General features: G+C 43.4%; 1 protein-coding gene across 1 annotated transcript; it reads right to left on the bottom strand.

Annotated features, from left to right (window-relative positions):
• Positions 1-594: 594 nt before the first annotated feature.
• LOC139545455 (dihydropyrimidinase-related protein 2-like) lies at positions 595-20594 on the bottom strand. The gene is made up of 14 exons (XM_071353242.1): positions 20180-20594; positions 12545-12633; positions 10766-10950; positions 8941-9105; positions 8700-8761; positions 7840-7920; positions 7475-7543; positions 7067-7187; positions 6680-6836; positions 6337-6478; positions 5917-6087; positions 4972-5151; positions 4636-4825; positions 595-2851 (listed from the first exon to the last, which is right to left on the bottom strand). Exons 1-14 carry the CDS (start codon positions 20219-20221, stop codon positions 2760-2762), a joined length of 1746 nt encoding a protein of 581 aa, XP_071209343.1. The 5' UTR covers positions 20222-20594; the 3' UTR covers positions 595-2759.
• Positions 20595-21567: the final 973 nt, after the last annotated feature.

Genomic DNA, 21567 nt, shown 5'->3' with positions numbered 1-21567 from the left:
TTGTCAGTAATTGGAAGGAATGTTATCCTCCCACAATGTATGGAAGAAATGTCAAGTTATGTACACTATCACTAGATTTGTTTTAAGATTAAGGGTACACTGTGCAACTTTCATTAGGTTTGGATGCCTTATATGGAATACTGTTAGACAAAAGGAGTCTGTATTGAAAACATGCCCACGTCAGGGGAGATTGATCTCCACTCAACAAGTGCTCAGTATATGTGGGAACTCTTTCAAGACTGTTGGAAAAGCATTCCTCATGAAGCTGGTTGAGAGAATGCCAAGTGTGCAAAGCTGTCATCAAGGCAAAGGGTGGCTACTTTGAAGAATCTAAAATATATCTTGATTTGTTTAACAGTTTTTTGGTTATGATTCCATATGTGTTATTTCATAGTTTTGATGTCCTCATTATTATTCTACAATGTAGATAATAGTAAAAATAAAGAAAAACCTTGGAATGAGTAGGTGTGTCCAAACTTTTGACTGATATATATGTGTATGTCCCCCCCAATTCTAAAACTAAAGTTGCGCCTCTATTTTATGACCAAAACTAAACCAGTATCTACTAGCACAATAACTGTTAGAGACACAGAATTTTGTTGAATTTTTTAATGTTTAAAACCATTTACATCAACACCGATGGGATTCAATGCCGTCAAGGAATAAGTACCCCAAAATCCCAGTAGCCTACAAAACATACATGGTCAACAGTTTATCACTAGATGGCAGGGGAGGGAGGGCAATGACAGTGCTAAACTTCAGAAATAAAAACAAACACTATAGGAAACCTCTCCATCTGCAATTCACTTACATCACATACAAGCTTGGCATAATGACCTATACCTAAACAAGTCAAGGAGGAAAGAATACAATGCTATACAGAAAATTGATCAGATGAATAAGGAGCCTACTGTAAAAGGTCCCTACTGTACCTTTCACACAGTGAGTGCTTAGTGAGTGGTTAACTAACATTGTCCATACCCTGATGAGTGGCACTAACAGTGGGGTCTAATGTGAATAGGTAAGAGGGTAAAGAGAGTGATGATGGAGCACCTGTTAAAAGTGGCTCCCATCGTCAACACTCACAGAGCTACAAGGAGATGCTATTCTAATGTCTCCAACAATAAGGACAGGAGTCAAACCACATAATCGGCACACTGTAAATAATGGATTTCATTATCATAGCTTTTTTCACTGGATCTCAAAGCACCACTTGTACTAGCTTTGTCACTGACAGTGCTTAAGATATATTTTTCATAAATACATGGTTCATATAGTGTGCAATCAATCAATACTTTATAGAATAGGCAGGCAAGTGATATTGAACAAACATTCTGAAGAATAACTAAAACAAACATCTAATACAAATCAACATTTTCACAGATTCACCTTTTGCACTTTAGCAGATAGAAAATGAAGACCTGTGACGTATGAGACCATGATAGAGGAATGTTAAGAGCTAACCCCGCTTCCCCCGTAAAGTGGTTTTCACAAAGCTTGAATTTGTGTGGTTGAGTGGAAAAAGTAGGCACCACCATCTGCACATACACAGCATTGATCAAATAGCACCAGAGAGGTTGTTAAGGGCAACCTTCTATCCAGCATGGCTGTCAGTGTCATTAGAAATAAACAGCAGTGTGATTATAGGAAGCCTGGTGTTTTGGCGAGCTTTAACTTTGGACAGCTAGAGAAGAGAAGAAAAGGGATGAAATAAGAGGCAAAATATCTCTCGTCTGTTTTTTTTGCCGAAGGTTCTCCCTGCTGTCATATTGTGCATGCTTTGAGTCAAAGGTGTTCTGAGTGAGGAGATGAATGGTTTAACCCTACAATACTCTCACCTTTGACTTCTGTGCATTCCATCAGCAAACAAGCTAAGATCTAATAGTCAATATTTCAGAGATTACAGTAGTGTTTTAGCTCTAGACACGATTGAAAATGTAGAATATTAACAACAAAAATATTACAACAATACAAAAAGTGCAGCAATGAGAGAAAGGAAGATTAAAGTGAATTTGTCCAGCTGAAACTTCTGTGGTAATGCTGACCAGAAAGACTGGGAGGATAATACCAAGAACTCACAGCTGTTTAAAGTCATTCAAATACTGCAAACTGACAGAGAGGTTAAAAGGTCCTCTCAGTTACTTAAACAACACTACTCTAAAGCCTTAAAAATATGCCAAATGCAAGAAACCATTCCATTCACTTATAGGATAGAAGGAAAACAATAAAGATGTATTTTAATAAAAAATGCCACGTGTCTTTGACAATGATTCAATTCAGTGTCTCCGTAGTTCATAACGACATTTATCACTTCTTGGAAACAATGCGTGTCAAGGCCCATTAAATATCAGATACATCAAATGCCACGACTGCAATCCACAGTTCCTCTTGTACAATTAAAAGCCAAAATGTAAACAAAGCCCAAACTTAAATTGGATATAAATATATTTGTCACAAAACTGTAAAACATCAAGCGCTGTCTAAATTCACTTGACTCTTCCTTTAAAAAAAAAAAATGAAGGTGGCATGTAGGTCATACAAAACAAAACATTGAGTGCTACCACTTGTTTTTTTTCTTTGAATGAGGTGACAGAGCTGTTAAATATGGATGAAGATTAAGTGTTTTTGACCAGGGTGCAGTTGAGTCAGGGAGAAGGATCACATTAGATGAAGCGCCCTCTGTTGGTTGTGAAGGTTTTTCTGGGAGTTGGGGTGGATTCTCCCGCTCATCTCCTCCCTAGCTCAGCTGACAGGAGAGCTTAACCCAGGCTGGTGATGTTGGACCTCCCACCAGGGGGCGCCGCGATGCGCTGGGTGTTGCGGCGAGGAATATTATCATCAACTTGTGCACCTGGGCATGAGAGATAGAGAGAAAAAAAGTCTAATCTTAAAGGGGATTTGAATGAGACATCGCTCTGATTTCCCGGACAAAAAAACATGATAAGTTGTTTATTTGTAACAGATTAAATATATTGTAAAATTGCAGGCCAAATGATAATACTGGAGTGCCTACAGTCGTGGCCAAAAGTTTTGAGAATTACACAAATATTAATTTTCACAAAGTCTGCTGCCTCAGTTTGTATGATGGCAATTTGCATATACTCCAGAATGTTATGAAGAGTGATCAGATGAATTACAAAGTCCCTCTTTGCCATGCAAATGAACTGAATCCCCCCAAAACATTTCCACTGCATTTCAGCCCTGCCACAAAAGGACCAGCTGACATCATGTCAGTGATTCTCTCGTTAACACAGGTGTGAGTGTTGACGAGGACAAGGCTGGAGATCACTCTGTCATGCTGATTGAGTTCGAATATCAGACTGGAAGTTTCAAAAGGAGGGTGGTGCTTGGAATCATTGTTCTTCCTCTGTCAACCATGGTTACCTGCAAGGAAACATGTGCCGTCGTCCTTGCTTTGCACAAAAAGGGCTTCACAGGCAAGAATATTTCTGCCAGTAAGATTGCACCTAAATCAACCATTTATCGGATCATCAAGAACTTCAAGGAGAGAGGTTCAAATGTTGTGAAGAAGGCTTCAGGGCACCCAAGAAAGTCCAGCAAGTGCCAGGACCGTCTACTAAAGTTGATTCAGCTGCGGGATCGGGGCACCACCAGTACAGAGCTTGCTCAGGAATGGCATCAGGCAGGTGTGAGTGCATCTGCACGCACAGTGATGCAAAGACTTTTGGAGGATGGCCTGGTGTCAAGAAGGGCAGCAAAGAAGCCACTTCTCTCCAGGAAAAACATCAGGGACAGACTGATATTCTGCAAAAGGCACAGGGATTGGACTGCTGAGGACTGGGGTGAAGTCATTTTCTCTGATGAATCTCCTTTCCGATTTTTTGGGGAATCCGGAAAAAAGCTTGTCTGGAGAAGACAAGGTGAGCGCTACCATCAGTCCTGTATCATGCCAACAGTAAAGCATCCTGAGACCATTCATGTGTGGGGTTGCTTCTCAGCCAAGGGAGTGGGCTCACTCACAATTTTGCCTAAGAACACAGCCATGAATAAAGAATGGTACCAACACATCCTCCGAGAGCAATTTCTCCCAACCATCCAGGAACAGTTTGGTGACGAACAATGCCTTTTCCAGCATGATGGAGCACCTTTCCATAAGGCAAAAGTGATAACTAAGTGGCTTTGGGAACAAAACATCGATATTTTGGGTCTATGGCTAGGAAACTCCCCAGACCTTAATCCCATTGAGAACTTGTGGTCAATCCTCAAGAGGCGGGTGGACAAACAAAAACCCACAAACTCCAAGCATTGATTATTCAAGAATGGGCTGCCATCAGTCAGGATGTGGCCCAGAATTTAATTGACAGCATGCCAGGGCGGATTGCAGAGGTCTTGAAAAAGAGGGGTCAACATTGTAAATATTGACTCTTTGCATCAACTTCATGTAACTGTAAATAAAAGCCTTTGACACTTATGAAATGGTTGTAATTATACTTCAGTATTCGATAGTAACATCTGACAAAAATATCTAAAGACACTGAAGCAGCAAACTTTGTGAAAATTAATATTTGTGTCATTCTCCAAACTTTTGGCCATGACTGTACATGTTTTAGGATTATGCTATTCCTACTGATGTTCCATGTAAGAGCTGTGAGAGACATTTTGAGCTGTACTCACCAGACAGGCTGAAGCCAGACTGGTGCAGGTTGCGGACTGGCTGAGGACCCTGCTGATGCTGTTGCTGCTGCTGCTGCAGCTTGGCTGGAGAGGTCTTCACCGAGGTGACCGGAGTCATTACCTTAGGTGTCACATTCTCACACACCGGCCCGTCATAGAGACCCCTGGGGACCCCCCTCAGCTCCGTCAGCTTGGAGGAGACAAACAGAGAGACAGACAGACAAGATGACAGCATCAGTTCGGCTGTTCTAGTTCTGCGATCATCACTGTCAGTGGGAATGGTCATAAACAATCAACAATCTATTCTGTGTCAAGTTCACAGCACTATAGACTCACCCTGCTGCGAGCCTTTATTCTCTTGTAGACATGGTCAGGGAAGGGCTTGCGGCTCACATAGCGCCCACATCCCTCAGTGGTATGGAGGTCGCCCTCTTCCAACACGATTTTTCCCTGGCTGATCACCACCAGGGGAGCTCCACGCACCTCAATGCCCTCAAAGATATTATAGTCCACAGCCTGCAGAAGAACAGCTCTGATGAGAACAGTGACAAATAGACTGACACAGTACAAGAGGGCAAATAACATAGAAAGAGAACACCAAGACTACTTTCACATGCACACAACAACAACACATTTAAACAAGTTGAGGCCTTTTTCCATATGAACTTCAGTCTGGGCCTTAGTCTTTCAATGACTTGTGCCAGCATGGTGATGGCCATCAATCACATCAATATAGATGCCCAGAGAGAAAGACTTACTGTTACACAGTGAGTCACTGACATTCAGCTGACATCTTAATGGGAAACTAGTGCTAATGTAGCCAGCTAGCTCCTCTAAATGAAGAGTAGTGATGACTCAGTGAGCGATAAAAATAATAATAATACTAATCGTTTGTCACACCAGATAGGTGCAGTGAAATGTGACGTTTTACAGGGTCAGACATAGCAGTACAGCGCCCCGGACCAAATTATGGTTAAGTGCATTGCTCAAGGGCACATCAACAGATTTTTCACCTTGTCGGCTCGGGTATTCAAACCCAAACCGACAAGTTACTGGCCGAACGCTCTAACCGCTAGGCTACCAAACAGTCTGCATGAGGTGTTCTGTGACAAGTCATTTCAGGTGAGTAGATTTTTACTTGTTAGGTTGTATCAAAGCTTTGTTGGTAAAAGAGCTTCAATGTTTCATATGAAAATGAGTCCTACATACAGTAGGTGTGACTAAAACCATGTATAAATACCATGACATGGTCAATACAGTGTGGGTTGGCCAGGCTCTTACCACGTTGTGGCTCTTGGCAGAGATGATCTTGCTGACGTCTGGGTCCCAGAGGACCAGGTCGGCGTCAGAACCCACAGCGATGCGGCCCTTACGGGGGTACAGGTTGAAGATCTTAGCTGCGTTGGTGCTGGTCACAGCCACAAACTGGTTCTCATCCATTTTTCCAGTCACCTAAGGGAATCAGAAGACAAGGCGCTGTCACTTCCTTTCTAACAAAACAGCTGCAAACATTCACCACCAACTGAGACAACCGCTTGATGACATGAATAATTGTGGCACAAACAGGGAAAGTAGATTGATTGTTAATACCACAATATCTGTGTCTATTTACAATAACAGGATACATTTAAAAGAAGCATGTGTGATTGGGGTATGTTTGATTGTAGGAGACCCGGCAGAAAAGTCAGTAGTGTGCCTCACCACACACTTGTCCCAGATGAGGGAGAGTCTCTCCTCAGTGCCGTTGGTGCCCTCTGGGATGAGGGTGAAGTTGTCTTTACCCACGGCACGCTGGGAGGTGTGGAACGTGCAATGAGCACTACCAGTCACCTGCAGGTCACCACTGGAAAGGAACAAAGGATGGAGGGGAAGAGGGAGAGAGACTACTGACAGGTCTTATGTTTGATCTTTTTGTCTTGAGTGATATGACTTTCCAGGAGGCTAGGATGACATACCGCCCTCTGGTGGAAGATGTGTGTAAGTAACACATGATTACTGCATAGCTGTGTTGAGTAGAGGTACATAGTGTAAATGGTGTACCTACCAGGAGAGCAGTGAGTTGAGATAGTCGGGGGTGGTGGGGTCGGGGCTGAGGGGTGGGGAGGTGATGAAGGCAGCTGCCTTGGCCCAGTTCTTACTCCAGTAGTGGGTGCCGTCCGTGCCCAGGCTGGCAGAGATGGGCTCTCCATACACCACAGCGCCTAGAGTACCACAGAAACACAGCAAAACACGAGGTCAGCATGGCAAGGAGAGTCAGTGTTCTATACACCTCAGAGTGCTCGTGCCCTGTCTCCAAGGCAGGACTGATTTACAAGTGGAATCATTTATGTGGGATTTGACATTTAGTGTATCTATAACCAGAGAGCAATCAATACAAAAAAACGTGTTGCAGTAGTCCATCACCACACTTCTTTCTCCTTTTTACTAGTACCCTTTTTCCTGGCCAGGGCGATGACGTCAGCAGCACTCTTGCTCATCACCTTGGTGATATACAGGGGGCAGTTGGTCTGATTGGCCACAGTGACTGACCGGTTGACTGCCTCTGCCTCCACCTACACACCAGACAGACACAGAGAGAGGGATTTCAGTCCAAACAGACCAGACTCAGTGACCTTCATGTTGAGTTAGAGACTAGCTTTAATGCTTCTAGGCATTCTGGAAGCAGCAAGGATAGGAAAGAACACTCAGACACTTGACTCACTCATTTACTTTACATCTGTAGTGAATTCTGTTAATATCATACAGCCTCTTCCCTAACGTCCATGTAAAGCAAACAAAGGCACACATCAAATACAAGCAGAAGTCTGATAGAAGCACAGGACTTGGCCAGAGGTCATACCTCCTCCGGGCGGCTCAGTACATGACCCTCAGGGCCAGTGATGCCCAGCTCCAGGATCCTGCACTGCTCCTGCAAACACATCAGACAACAGCTTTAAAAAATATATATAATTTATTGTCACATACAATAAAACGGTGAAATGTGTTGTTTTACAGGGTCAGCCATAGTAGTACAGCACCCCTAGAACAACCTAGGGATAAGAGTGCTTTGCTCAATGGTATATCATCCTATTTTTCACCTCGGGTATTCGAACCAGCGACCTTTCAGTTACAGGTGCAACGCTCTAACCCTTAGGCTACCTGCACTTGGCCAGCGGAGAAGGCAAGCTGGGACAAGGTGCTAGGGTTTATTAGAGGTTCTGTTACCTGGGCAATGATGTCCCCGTTCTCTGCGTGCACCTGAGCGATGGCACCCAGGTCTCTGATGACACCGAACACCTCGTACATCTACAGGAGGAGGAGAGCAGCCGGTCACACACAGGGCAGGAAACCAGAGGCTTTAGCAATGAGGACATTTACAAGATGACTGGAGATCTCTTTATCAGAGCAACACGTCTTGGATGAGAATCAGAAGGAGAGCGCTAAATGCACAGATCAGTTCATTTACTCCACTTCTCTCTTTAGCTTGGACCACTTTGTTCAACTCCGAATTCACACGGCAATCAACTAGGTATTCACAGCTGCAATAGGCCACAGGAAACGGTCAGGCAATCTTTCAGCACGTGTTGCAAGAGTCATCCCCAGTCAGTCCTAAACACTAACCAGCCTGTGCTGAGTGGGAAAACTCAATACTGGCCCACAACAAAGCTCTCACAGAAAGACATGAGGCACATGGGAGTGATCCTTCACCCCAGACAGACAATCCTTTACCTAGCATTCAGAAAGCAGTAGACTTTCCAGAAGAGGTGAAGAGGTCTTCAATAATCTCTGAATTTTTGGAGCAGTGACGTACTGTAGCAAGCAAGATACGCAGGCGTAACTTGAACACTCGTGCAAATCTCTCATTTTACGTCAACAACTACTTTTAACGCCTGCTAATCTATAGTTAGGATTCAGCCTTCAAAGAGTTTATCAGAAATGTAATACAGAATATAATTCTGTCATGCAATTTAGTTACACAAAGTGCAATGCAATCATTACTTTAAAAAGGCACAAGCCTCCAGAAATGTTGACTCCTCCATCCGTCGCCAGTAAATCATACCAATCTGAAATGCTTCAAATCGTACCTGGGAGTCGGAAAGTTGGAAAACATCCTTATAAGCCAAATAGACCAGGAAAGAGTTGACACCTAAAGATAGAAAACTTATGAGCAATAGTAGCAATAAAAGGATAGAAAAGGGAGAGGAAAGGACAGTCACAGGAAGGAAATAAACCAGAAAGAGTCTTAGTAGAAGTAATAACTGCCCCAACCCCCTGACATGAGTGAATGTAGGGAGAATGGGTTGTGTAATTGTGTTAGCGGCGTACCGTGGTCCTTCACCAGGCTCTCCATCTCCCCCTGCATGCCCTTGTGCCAGTTAGTGATGTCCACATGCAGAGAGTAGTCACAGCAGGACTTGCTGTCGGCCCATTCCCTCCACTGGTTGAACGCTGCCAGCAGGCTCACACCAGGTTCTGGAACCACATGATCAACTACACACACACACACACACACACACACACACACACACACACACACACACACACACACACACACACACACACACACACACACACACACACACACACACACACACACACACACACACACACTAGCAGTAACATTATCACATTTTACAGAGGCCAGATATATTCAAAATCATGAGACAACGTGAACATCTGGTATTTAGTATTTTATTAGGATCCCCAATTAGACCGCTGCCAAGGCAGTGGCTACTCCTCCTGGGGTCCAAACAGGAAACAAAACAATACAAATAAAATACATAACACAATTAAAAATACAGTCCAAATATTGTCCCTGTCGTGCCGTAAGGTGTTCTTTTATCTATTTTACTGTTAGCGGGGTGGCAGAGAGTTCCATGTAGTCATCAAATCAAATCAAGTTTATTTTATATAGCCCTTCGTACATCAGCTAATATCTCGAAGTGCTGTACAGAAACCCAGCCTAAAACCCCAAACAGCAAGCAATGCAGGTGTAGAAGCACGGCGGCTAGGAAAAACTCCCTAGAAAGGCAAAAACCTAGGAAGAAACCTAGAGAGGAACCAGGCTATGAGGGGTGGCCAGTCCTCTTCTGGCTGTGCCGGTGGAGATTATAACAGAACATGGCCAAGATGTTCAAATGTTCATAAATGACCAGCATGGTCAAATAATAATCAGGAGTAAATGTCAGTTGGCTTTTCATAGCCGATCATTAAGAGTATCTCTACCGCTCCTGCGGTCTCTAGAGAGTTGAAAACAGCAGGTCTGGGACATGTTGTTTAAACAGTCATGACTATTTAATACTGTGCGTTTCCCAGCCTCTGTTCTGGACCAGGGTACTGTGAAGAAACCTTTGGCTGCATGTCTTGTGTTGTACTGATGAGTGCCCGAAATGTGTGCAAACTGCTTGAACAGACAGTTCTGTACCTTTAACCCACCAACACCTCGCACAAAGACCAATAGTGATGCAGTCAATCTCTCCTCAACTCAACATGCGCACAATGACGGACGGACACACGCATGCCGTCTGGTCAGCATGTTAGAGAGGCTTCCATTAAAGAAAACCCTCTGTTCTATTAGATAGGTAACTCTCAATCCATGATAAGGCAGAGAATGTAAATCCATAACACCTACGTTTTGTCAGCAATAGGTTATGATCAATGATATCAAAAGCTGCACTGAAATCTAACAAAACAGCTCCCACAATCTTATTATTATCAATTTCTTTCGGCCAATCATCAGTCATTTATGTCAGTTTTGAGCATGTTGAGTGCCCTTCCCTATAAGCATGCTGAAAGTCTGTTGTTTTCTGTAAAATAACATTGTATTTGGTAAAAAGCAATTTTTCCAAAAGTTTGCTAAACACTATTAACAGGCTGATTAATGGTTCAAACAGCAGTGGGTGATCTGCTATTCTTTGGCAGTGGAATGACCTTTGCCTCCCTCCAGGCCTGAGGGCACACACCGTCTTCTAAGCTTAAATTGAAGATGCGGCAAACAGGGGAAAAAATTATTCCATTACCAACTTCAGCAATTTACCATCTAGGATGTTAGTACCAAGTATCAGTAAGTCAGAATCTACCTAGACATCACATGTATTATGGGTTTCTGTCAAGTGTGCCAGTGGGGATGAAGCATTTCATTAGTACATACTGATCATGGTGGTTCCCCCAGCCAGAGCAGCTCGGGTGCCCTGGTAGAAGTCATCTGCTGACACCATGCCCCTGTCTGGCATCTGGAAGCGTGTGTGCACATCTATGCCCCCGGGCATCACCATGCGCCCATGGGCATCAATGATCTTCACCCCACCAGGAACAATCAGGTTCTCTCCAATTTGCCTGAGAGAAGGAAAAACGGATTGAAAGAAATTATCAAAGGGTATTACAAAAAAATATACAGATTTTCTTCATATAAACTCAGCAAAAAAATAAATGTCTCACTGTCAACTGCGTTTATTTTCAGCAAACTTAACATGTGTAAATATATGTATGAACATAACAAGATTCAACAACTGAGACATAAACTGAACAAGTTCCACAGACATGTGACTAACAGAAATGGAATAATGTGTCCCTGAACAAAGGGGGGGTCAAAGGTAACAAGCAGTATCTGGTGTGTCCACCAGCTGCATTAAGTACTGCGGTGCATCTCCTCCTCATGGACTGCACCAGATTTGCCAGTTCTTGCTGTGAGATGTTAACTCCACTCTTCCACCAAGGCACCTGCAAGTTCCTGGACATTTCTGGGGGGAATGGCCCTAGCCCTCACCCTCCGATCCAACAGGTCCCAGATGTGCTCAATGGGATTGAGATCCGGGCTCTTCACTGGCAATGGCAGAACACTGACATTGCTGTCTTGCAGGAAATCACGCGCAGAACGAGCAGTATGGCTGGTGGCATTGTCATGCTGGAGGGTCATGTCAGGATGAGCCTGCAGGAAGGGTACCACATGAGGGAGGAGGATGTCTTCCCTGTAACGCAGTGTTGAGATTGCCTGCAATTACAACAAGCTCGATGACGCTGTGACACACCGCCCCAGACCATGGCGGACCCTCCACCTCCAAATCGATCCCGCTCCAGAGTACAGGCCTCGGTGTAACGCTCATTCCTTCGACAATAAACGCAAAGCCGACCATCACCCCTGGTGAGACAAAACCACGACTCGTCAGTGAAGAGCACTTTTTGCCAGTCCTGTCTGGTCCAGCGACGGTAGGTTTGTTGCCGGTGATGTCTGGTGAGGACCTGTCTTACAACAGGCCTACAAGCCCTCAGTCCAGCCTCTCTCAGCCTATTGCGGACAGTCTGAGCACTGATGGAGGGATTGTGTGTTCCTGGTGTAACTCAGGCAGTTGTTGTTGCCATCCTGTACCTGTCCCGCAGGTGAGATGTTCGGATGTACCGATCCTGTGCAGGTTTTGTTACACGTGGTCTGCCACTTCGAGGACGATCAGCTGTCCGTCCTGTCTCCCTGTAGCGCTGTCTTAGGCGTCTCACAGTACGGACATTGCAATTTATTGCCCTGGACACATCTGCAGTCCTCATGACTCCTTGCAGCATGCCTAAGGCACTTTCACGCAGATGAGCAGCGACCTTTGTGCATCTTTCTTTTGGTGTTTTTCAGAGTCAGTAGAAAGACGTCTTTAATGTCCTAAGTTTTCATAACTGTGACCTTAATTGCCTACTGTCTGTAAGCTGTTAGTGTCTTAACAACCGTTCCACAGGTGCATGTTCATTAATTGTTTATGGTTCATTGAACAAGCATGGGAAACAGTGTTAAAACCCTTTACAATGAAGATATGTGAAGTTATTTGGATTTTTGCGAATTATCTTTGAAAGACAGGGTCCTGAAGAAGGGACATTTCTTTTTTTGCTGAGTTTATATAACCAACAAAGGTGCAGGCAGGACAAGGGCACTCTAACTAATAGGACTTACTTGATGACTCCATCCTCCATATAGATGTCAGCAAGGAAAGACTGGTCATCATTCACAATCTTCCCACCTTTGATTAGGAGACGATCACTCTGTGGGAAGAGACAGGATTTCATTTACATTTGACTTGATTGTGTTTATAGCAATGAGCACCACAACCCATTGATTAAAAAGCATATTGCACATTGAACAAATTTGCCATGAAAAGGTAAGCTAGCCAATACTCAACCCTGGCACATCCATCCGTCCAGGAGAGCTTTAACAGAACCACACTGAATAGAAGCACAGAGGTGTTCCGTGAGTAGCTAACGAACAAGCTGCACACAAGGATAGAATCCTCAGCACGCATTCCTGTATAGAACAGCACTAGGGATTTGCCAAGACATGGCCATTGTCTTGTCTGCCAAGAAACCCCAAACAACAATGCATAAGCAGAGCTAAGTCAAAAACAAAGTAACACAACGGTATTCAAAAATGTAAGTTTGATTTGTTTACACAGATAATTTCAAACAAAAGGACACAGGTTTATGGCCACATCTTTCTTTCTTTATCTCTTTCTGCAAAGTTTTCATAACCAACTATTCCCAACCAGAGCTGTTTCTTTCTCTGTCAAACTAGTGATCCAGTTAAGACATACTCATAACGTGTCTCCATATTATGTGAGTGCAAAGATTAGGCTAATGTCCAACAGAAAAGCCTTATTAAAGCAACCACATCCATAATCTACTCAGACAGCACTCGGACTGTACATTTTTACTAGCCTAGGCAATATCTTTCATATAGAATCAGGCTTTATACATTAAGTCATAAGATATTCCACCCCGATCACAAACAGCTCAGATCATGGAGAATAGCCTAGATCAGAGGGGTAGCTTAGTTCAGTCTGAGATGCAGAGGAAAGTGCTGTGTAGACTAGAGCATGGGTTAATGGAAGACCAAGAGCATGCACTTAAGCTGCAATACGTAACTTTTTGGGCAACCTGACCAAATTCATCTTTTACTTTTGGTTTTGTACACCAGCTTCAAACTGAAAATACAATATTTATGGTTATTGAAAATATATTTCACAGCAGTGTAGATGGTACAATGATTCTCTACATTAGGCGAACTACACTAAACAAAAATATAAACGCAACATGCAACAATTTTACTGAGTTACAGTTCATAAGTAAAATCAGTCAACTGACAAATTCATTAGGCCCTAATCTATGGATTTCACATGACTGGGAATACAGATACGCATCTGTTGGTCAGATACTTTTTAAAAAAAGGTAGGGGTGTGGATCAGAAAACCAGTCAGTATCTGGTGTGATCACCATTTGCCTCATGCAGCACGACACATTTCCTTTGCATAAAGTTGAGCAGGCTGTTGATAGTGGCCTGTGGAATGTTGTCCCACTCTTCAATGGCTGTACGAAGTTGCTGAATATTGGCGGGAACTGGAACACACTGTCATACATGTCGATCCAGAGCATCCCAAACATGCTCAATGGGTGACATGTCTGGTGAGTATGCAGGCCATGGAGGAACTGGGACATTTTCAGCTTACAGGAATTGTGTACAGACATGGGGCCGTGCATTATCATGCTGAAACATGAAGTAATGGTGGCGGATGAATGGCATGACAATGGGCCTCAGAATCTCGTCATGGTTTCTCTGTGCATTCAAATTGCAATAAATAAAATGCAATTGTGTTCATTGTCCGTAGTTTATGCCTGCCCATACCATAACCCCACCGCCACCATGGGGCATTCTGATGTCAAGGTTGTGAACAGCAAACCACTCGCCAACACGACGCCATACACTGTTTGCCATCTGCCCGGTACAGTTGAAACCGGGGTTCATCCGTGAAGAGCACACTTCTCCAGAGTGCCAGTGGCCATTGAAGGTGAGCATTTGCCCACTGAAGTTGGTTACAACGCCGAACTGCAGTCAGGTCAAGACCCTGATGAGAATGATGAGCACGCAAATGAGCTTCCCTGGGATGGTTTCTGACAGCTTTTGCAGAACTTCTTTGGTTGTGCAAACCGACAGTTTCATCAGCTGTCTCCTGCAGGTGAAGAAGCCAGATGTGGAGGTCCTGGGCTGGCATGGTTACACGTGTTCAGTGGTTGAGGCCGGTTGGAAGTACAGCCAAATTCTCTAAAATGACGTTAGAGATGGCTCACGGTAGAGAAATGAACATTCAATTCTCTGGCAACAGCTCTGGTGGACATTCCTGCAGTCAGCATGCCAATTGCGCGCTTCCTCAAAACTTGAGACATTTGTGGCATTGTGTTGTGTGACAAAACTGAACATTTTAGAGTGGCCTTTTGTCCCCAGCACAAGGTGCACCTATGCAATGATCATGCTGTTTAATCAGCTTCTTGATATGCCACACATGTATAACATGGATGGATTACCTTGGCAAAGGAGAAATGTGTGCACAAAATGTGAAAGAAATAAGCATTTTGTTCATATGGAACATTTCTGTGATCTTTTATTTCAGCTCATGAACCATGGGACCAACACTTTACATGTTGCGTTTATATTTTTGTTCAGTATATTACAATTTTAGCAACAAGGAAATGGAGGAGTGAATTCTGCACAATGCACCTTTAAGAGTAGGACAAATAATCCCATTTCCATCTAAGGAGAGCATGCTAGTGTAGGCTCGGGCTGGCCTACTTCTCATCAGGCCTTCCTCGGTGAGTGTGGGCTGGGTAGCTACTGTAATGAGGCTGACATAGGCTCTCTCCAGACTGCACAGCAGCACACAAGATGTAGGATGTTAGTATCCCCTAGCTAGCACCCTGACCTGACCACTTCCACCTTCAGACAGTGACCTATAGCCAACCACTAATGGCCGCAGAGAAGACTTTAGACAAACCTCAGAATATTAAAGGCAATCCAAAATGGCATTCTTCCATCATGATCTAACATACTATTGTCAAGTGGGTCAATTGACATCAGATTATGCTACATTTCTGGGCTCAAACTGGAATTTTTTTAATAACAGGCCTGAATGCAGAGAATAAAGCCCACTGGTTCCAATATCCTCTTTTATATGTCTTTGAAGAACCATGAGTGATCTTGTCTTACTTATCGTCCTCTGTTCATCATCCATAGTAATACCTGTATCTTTAATAGTCTTAGGAGATCTAGGCAAAACACTGATGTATTGTGTTTTAATCTATGTCTTGCCACTGCAGAGGCAGGTGATAACTGAAGCATCTTTAAATAAACACCTCACAAACAGAATAACTTCATGAATCTCTGTCCCACCTAAAAGCACCAGTGGAGGTAAACTATTTATTCAGAGAAATAAACATCCCTGAGATTGAAAGCCTCAAGGGCAAGCATATAACTGATTTATGTCATGGTAATGGTGTTAACAATTGGGCCCAGGGTATAATTGTGAAAAATCTGAGCAACTCCATGCTGTGCAAATGCTTGACACAGTGATGAAGTGAGAGGGAAATTAAACACAACCACTCCACTGAATGGCATTTAGAACATGCATTATGACTAGTTAGGTAATTAAAATCCATATCCTCAGTTAAAAAGGCATCCTCCTGCCTCATGTACAGTGAGCCCAGCCCAGTAAAATGCTGAGCTGGATGGGCTCTGTGGATGAGTGGATGGGTAATCTTTGTGACACGGAAATTATTCTGTACCAAACACTCTCCTGGAATTATTTAGGCTACAGCCATAGACTTCGCATCATTGTATCTGTCCCATTATGGTGTATGTGAGAGCATGGGCAGCGCCATTAAAGCCATCTCCATTTTGAAGTAGTCAATTTTCTTATTCTGCTACTTCTATGAGTTTTGGGACGGCAGGTAGACTAACATCAAGGCGGTGACCCGTTCCTGTAGGTTCATGCTCTACAACATTCGCAGAGTACGACCCTGCCTCACACAGGAAGCGGCGCAGGTCCAGGCACTTGTCATCTCCCGTCTGGACTACTGCAACTCGCTGTTGGCTGGGCTCCCTGCCTGTGCCATTAAACCCCTACAACTCATCCAGAACGCCGCAGCCCGTCTGGTGTTCAACCTTCCCAAGTTCTCTCACGTCACCCCGCTCCTCCGCTCTCTCCACTGGCTTCCAGCTGAAGCTCGCATCCGCTACAAGACCATGGTGCTTGCCTACGGAGCTGTGAGGGGAACGGCACCTCCGTACCTTCAGGCTCTGATCAGGCCCTACACCCAAACAAGGGCACTGCGTTCATCCACCTCTGGCCTGCTCGCCTCCCTACCTCTGAGGAAGTACAGCTCCCGCTCAGCCCAGTCAAAACTGTTCGCTGCTCTGGCACCCCAATGGTGGAACAAACTCCCCCACGACGCCAGGTCAGCGGAGTCAATCACCACCTTCCGGAAACACCTGAAACACCACCTCTTTAAGGAATACCTAGGATAGGATAAAGTAATCCTTCTAACCCCCCCCCCCCCCCTTAAAAGAGTTAGATGCACTATTGTAAAGTGGTTGTTCCACTGGATATCATAAGGTGAATGCACCAACTTGTAAGTCGCTCTGGATAAGAGCGTCTGCTAAATGACTTAAATGTAAATGTAGTTTAGTGGTTAGAGCGTTGGGCCAGTAACAGAAAGGTTGCAAGATTGAATCCCTGAGCTGACAAGTTAAAAATCTGTCGTTCTGCCCCTGAACAAGGCAGTTAACCCACTGTTCCTAGGCCGTCATTGTAAATAAGAAGTTGTTCTTAACTGACTTGCCTAGTGAAAATAAATAAATAAATGAGTTGGCAAATAAACTGAAAGGGTGCACACTGCCACCTAGAGTGTGTTGTTTGAATAGGTATGAAGCCAAGGTTGGCAATTTACTGCCCCCTGCAGTTATGGAATGTTTCCTCACTAGTATAATTTATTGGCTGATCCCTTCTGGTGACTTGGATGGAACCTTCTCTCTGGTACTTTTGTATACATTTTAGCCAGTAGTTCTGAAAGTAGCGCTCACAAGCATAATGTGGTCCCTGAAAATTGCGTACTACGTCACATATGTGCAGATAGGTGAACTATGTCACTGCTGTCTCTGCTGTGTGAATGATGTGCATCTGGCTAGCTGCACTCAAATGGCGAGGGGCTGAAGCTCATTGGTTGAACTCAAATTGCTAGGGGGCTGGCCCATGTGGGGGAAAATTTAGGGAAAATGGCACCGCACAGCTTCCAGAAAAACAGTTGCTTTCAAACTAGGGATTTTGTGGCTAATTGAGGTAAAACACAGGGTTTCTATTAGCCGATAATAGACGGCTTTTGGACGATAAAAAAAAGAGAAAAGTCGATAAAATTGGCGTCCACCGATTGTCCGAGAAGGAAAAAAAACGTGTTTCGAAATAATGCTTTTTAACCTATTCATTGATGGAAATACCAGTCAATGTAAATACATTTGACTGGTCATGCTTATTGGTCTATAGCTTAATTTGCATAAGAGGAATTAAATTGGCGCATGTGTACTGTATATTCGTTAAGTATCTTATTTATCACACATGTACAAAATGCAGATACAGAGGCTTTGAGCTGAAAATCTGTCAGACAGCGCGAGAGCAGCTGCTACAGCATCTCAAACAGAAAATGCCTAGGCAACGGGAGGCAGGCTTCCTCAGCGCATCACACACCGCTTTGCATTGGGCTGGAGACAGTGTGCATTTTGAAACCATACACTTAATTGTCTGAAACCTGAACATTTTACTACATATTATGAGGCATGTTTGACCTTGCTTCAAAGTAGCCCAGTCAAAATCAGACCATATCCGGAGGCAATTATTTTATATAAACTTTTTTTCATTGTCCAGTAGCTAAAGGCACAATCCTAGTCATATTAGCAACCCATGCTAGTTGTTAAATATTAGAACTCCCCTCTTTCTAAATTTCTAACGGACATTTTCATCTCTGTCACATGAAACCGCTTGCATGTGCCTTTGACATCTGTGTTTTCCCACTAATTGCATTGTGGAACAAACATTCATCCATAGCCTACTGCCTTGTGCACATTGCTACTCTTATAATGTGAGGAAATAATAGTTTATCAACATTTTAAGCTAAACATTCTGATCTATCATCCCACAACTGTCCCAAAGTCTGTTTGGAATAGGCTATTTCCTTCTCGACAAGCTGACCAATAGAATAGGTAAACTTTTCTACTATTGGGGATAGTAGATTGACATAGGCTAGTGATTTTGCTGTTCGTTACTCGTGTTGTTGGCTGAGAAAAAGTAAATGTGGCCCGTTACTCTAGCATCTTCAATGTGCACATCAGAATTTGGTAAGAAGGACCGCACATCATTGCATCCTCGACTTGCATGTTCTGTTAATATGAATTATCGTAATCAAATGTGATTCTTTCATTCTGAGCTCTGTGGGAGGACTCCCTAATCAGGTTACGCAGAACCCCCTGATAATAAAATATAAAGACAATAAAAATAATAATTACTTTTCAGCAGAGCGGAGAAAACTACTCCTCAGCATACCTCCCCACAGCCAAATCCATGTACATTACCAGCATCCCATAACATATCTCTTTGCTTAGGTGGGGTGAGAGAGTAGCCTAGTTCATGCAAATAACAGGGCCCCCTTTTAAAGCCACACCATGCTGTCATCTGAAGGCTGGGGGCTGCTGGAATTGAGCCGTTTGTATGCAATGCCTGAGATGTCAGGGGGTTAGATAGGCCTCCTCCAGTTGTGAGGGAGATCTGACAGCTGCCTGAAAATAACACCCCCTCAATCCCAGTTCCCCTCCATGCTGCCCTTGCAGAAACAAAAATGGACAGCTATCAAGAACCTTTTTATTTCAATAATTCATATATTTTAGAGAGGAACGCACACAAATGTGTGGTTTGTTATTTGATTCAAGCCATTAAATGCCTAAATGTCATTACTGTATCTACAGTATATTTCAGCATATAGTCAAAAGCCAGGCCTTCACGATCACAGCAAAAAGCAAGGATGGATTTCATCCAATGACCTACTTTACAGAAATGTTTTTTGCCCTTTCAATTACTGTCCCCGTCCCCAAATGTCATCATGGCAAATCAACCCTTTGCTGTCTAGGGTTGATAAGACGAATTGTTGTGACAAATACATATTTATTCAATTAATATATTTCCAAACAATTTGGAAAATAATGAGGCCTAGCTAAAAGAAATGCTATTGTTGCTGGGATTTTCCTCACATTTGATTTTATATGATAGTATTCCCAACGTCTATAACTACAGTATTACCAATACTGCATTAAAAGTATAATATAATCAATCTGAATATAAGGAGGAAGAAGTACAAAATGTCCCAATCATCAATTTATTTCCCTAAACCTGCCGCTAGGCTAAATCGTCTAACATGGTAGGATATGGAATGGCTGCAAAATAGGATGCACAAAATCCGCGTCCCAATGAGTATTCCAATGACAAGAGCGAGCTACAATGCGTTCAATTTCGTATGACCAATTACCGTGCCTTTGTTTATTATAGCAGTGCAAGTGGTGACATTGCATTTGTACAAATGGACCCACTCCTCCTCAGACTATGCTGGCTGTAGCTAGCAAGCTAACTGTGTAATCCCCACTGCTAGCTTGTTCAGCCATGCATCGCCGGTCTAGATTTTACATACCATTTTGTAAAAGTATGAGCATTTAAAACACAATACTCACTGTAATGCGTGGGATATTTTTCTTTCCCTGGTACCCGGACATTTTAGCCGCGCGTTGTCAGCCTCCTCGATTATGGTAGTCACCACACTTATGTTAACTAGACCGCTAGCAATGAAAGGAATGGATGCTCAGATGTGTTGAGACCAGTCCACGCCCAGACAAAATTGTGTCTGCAGCTATCGCCTGCAACAGAACCAATGACTAAATTCGTGAAATAACTCTATCCGTTCCAACGTCCAAAGAGGTTTGCTGAATGAACCTAAACGGTCTGACAGTCTTTCCTCACGTTCCAATGCTGAGCCAAGCCTGTCCAGACAGTCAGTCACCAAAACGGAGCGAGAATATAACTGGTGATGAGGGCCATGGCCACCGTGCATGCGCAACGCCCCACCCTGCTCCCATCTTCGCTCTCCAGCTCACCTGCTACCAGCAAGTCTGGAGCATGAGAGAAGTAGCAGTAACACTGATGCTGATTTGACTTGTCTGAAACAATGCAACTTCCTTTATTCAGAAAGGACAAACAAAGTCAAAAGGGCTGTGTGTTACGAATAACCCTAACCTGTATAATCAAGTTGTGCATGGTCAACATGAATGTTACTATGTTACTAATGTAGTGAGGAAAAGGCCCACACACTGATGTTCCTATAGCAACTATTATGACATGGTACTGTCAGGTTTAAAGTTAACCACCACCTTTGATCGAAACCAATGTTGTGCTTATTTAGTAAGACATATTGTGTGTGGAAGCCTTATGGATTAAATGCTGTTATTTTTCACTAAACAATATGAAAGTGAAGTGCATGTTGATTTAATTAATTCCTTAATTTAAAAAAAGCAATTTCATTTATTTCTTACAAATTAAATGAAACAAGGAGGCCATTCACTTGTATAGGCCCAGTTAGTCTGCCTAACACCTAACTCGAAGTCCTCCTGACTTCAGTCTGGAAAGGCTATTTTGATGTTGTCGGCACGATGCATCGATAATGAAGAGGATGTGCTTTTTTACTGATTGGTTCTCTGTGTCTTTCTCACTCAAACACCAACATGGACCAGCACAAACAGCCTCGAGCGCCCCCTTCCAATACAACAGTTGGATTTTCAAATCCAAACAACTTGGTCTCAAACCCCAGGAAAGACACCCGATTAGACTAATTACCCCATTAAAAGGTAGAAATCATCATAACAAATCACACCCTTGTAGTCTAATCGGGTGGGAAAAAAATACTCACAACACATAACACCTACTTCAACCTCAGAACTTCTACGGTTAGCGGTTAGCCAATTAAAATGTCTGAAATCCCCAAACCCCTCTGTTGCCATGGATTTACGATGAGATTTACGATTTGTGGTTTTGACTAGATAGTGCCGGTTTACAGTTTATGTCAGAG

The sequence above is a fragment of the Salvelinus alpinus genome, chromosome 19 (genome assembly GCF_045679555.1).
Source record: "Salvelinus alpinus chromosome 19, SLU_Salpinus.1, whole genome shotgun sequence".
NCBI lineage: Eukaryota > Metazoa > Chordata > Actinopteri > Salmoniformes > Salmonidae > Salvelinus > Salvelinus alpinus.
The sequence above is the reverse complement of the archived record's forward strand: the minus strand, read 5'-3'. Positions and strand labels throughout refer to the sequence as shown.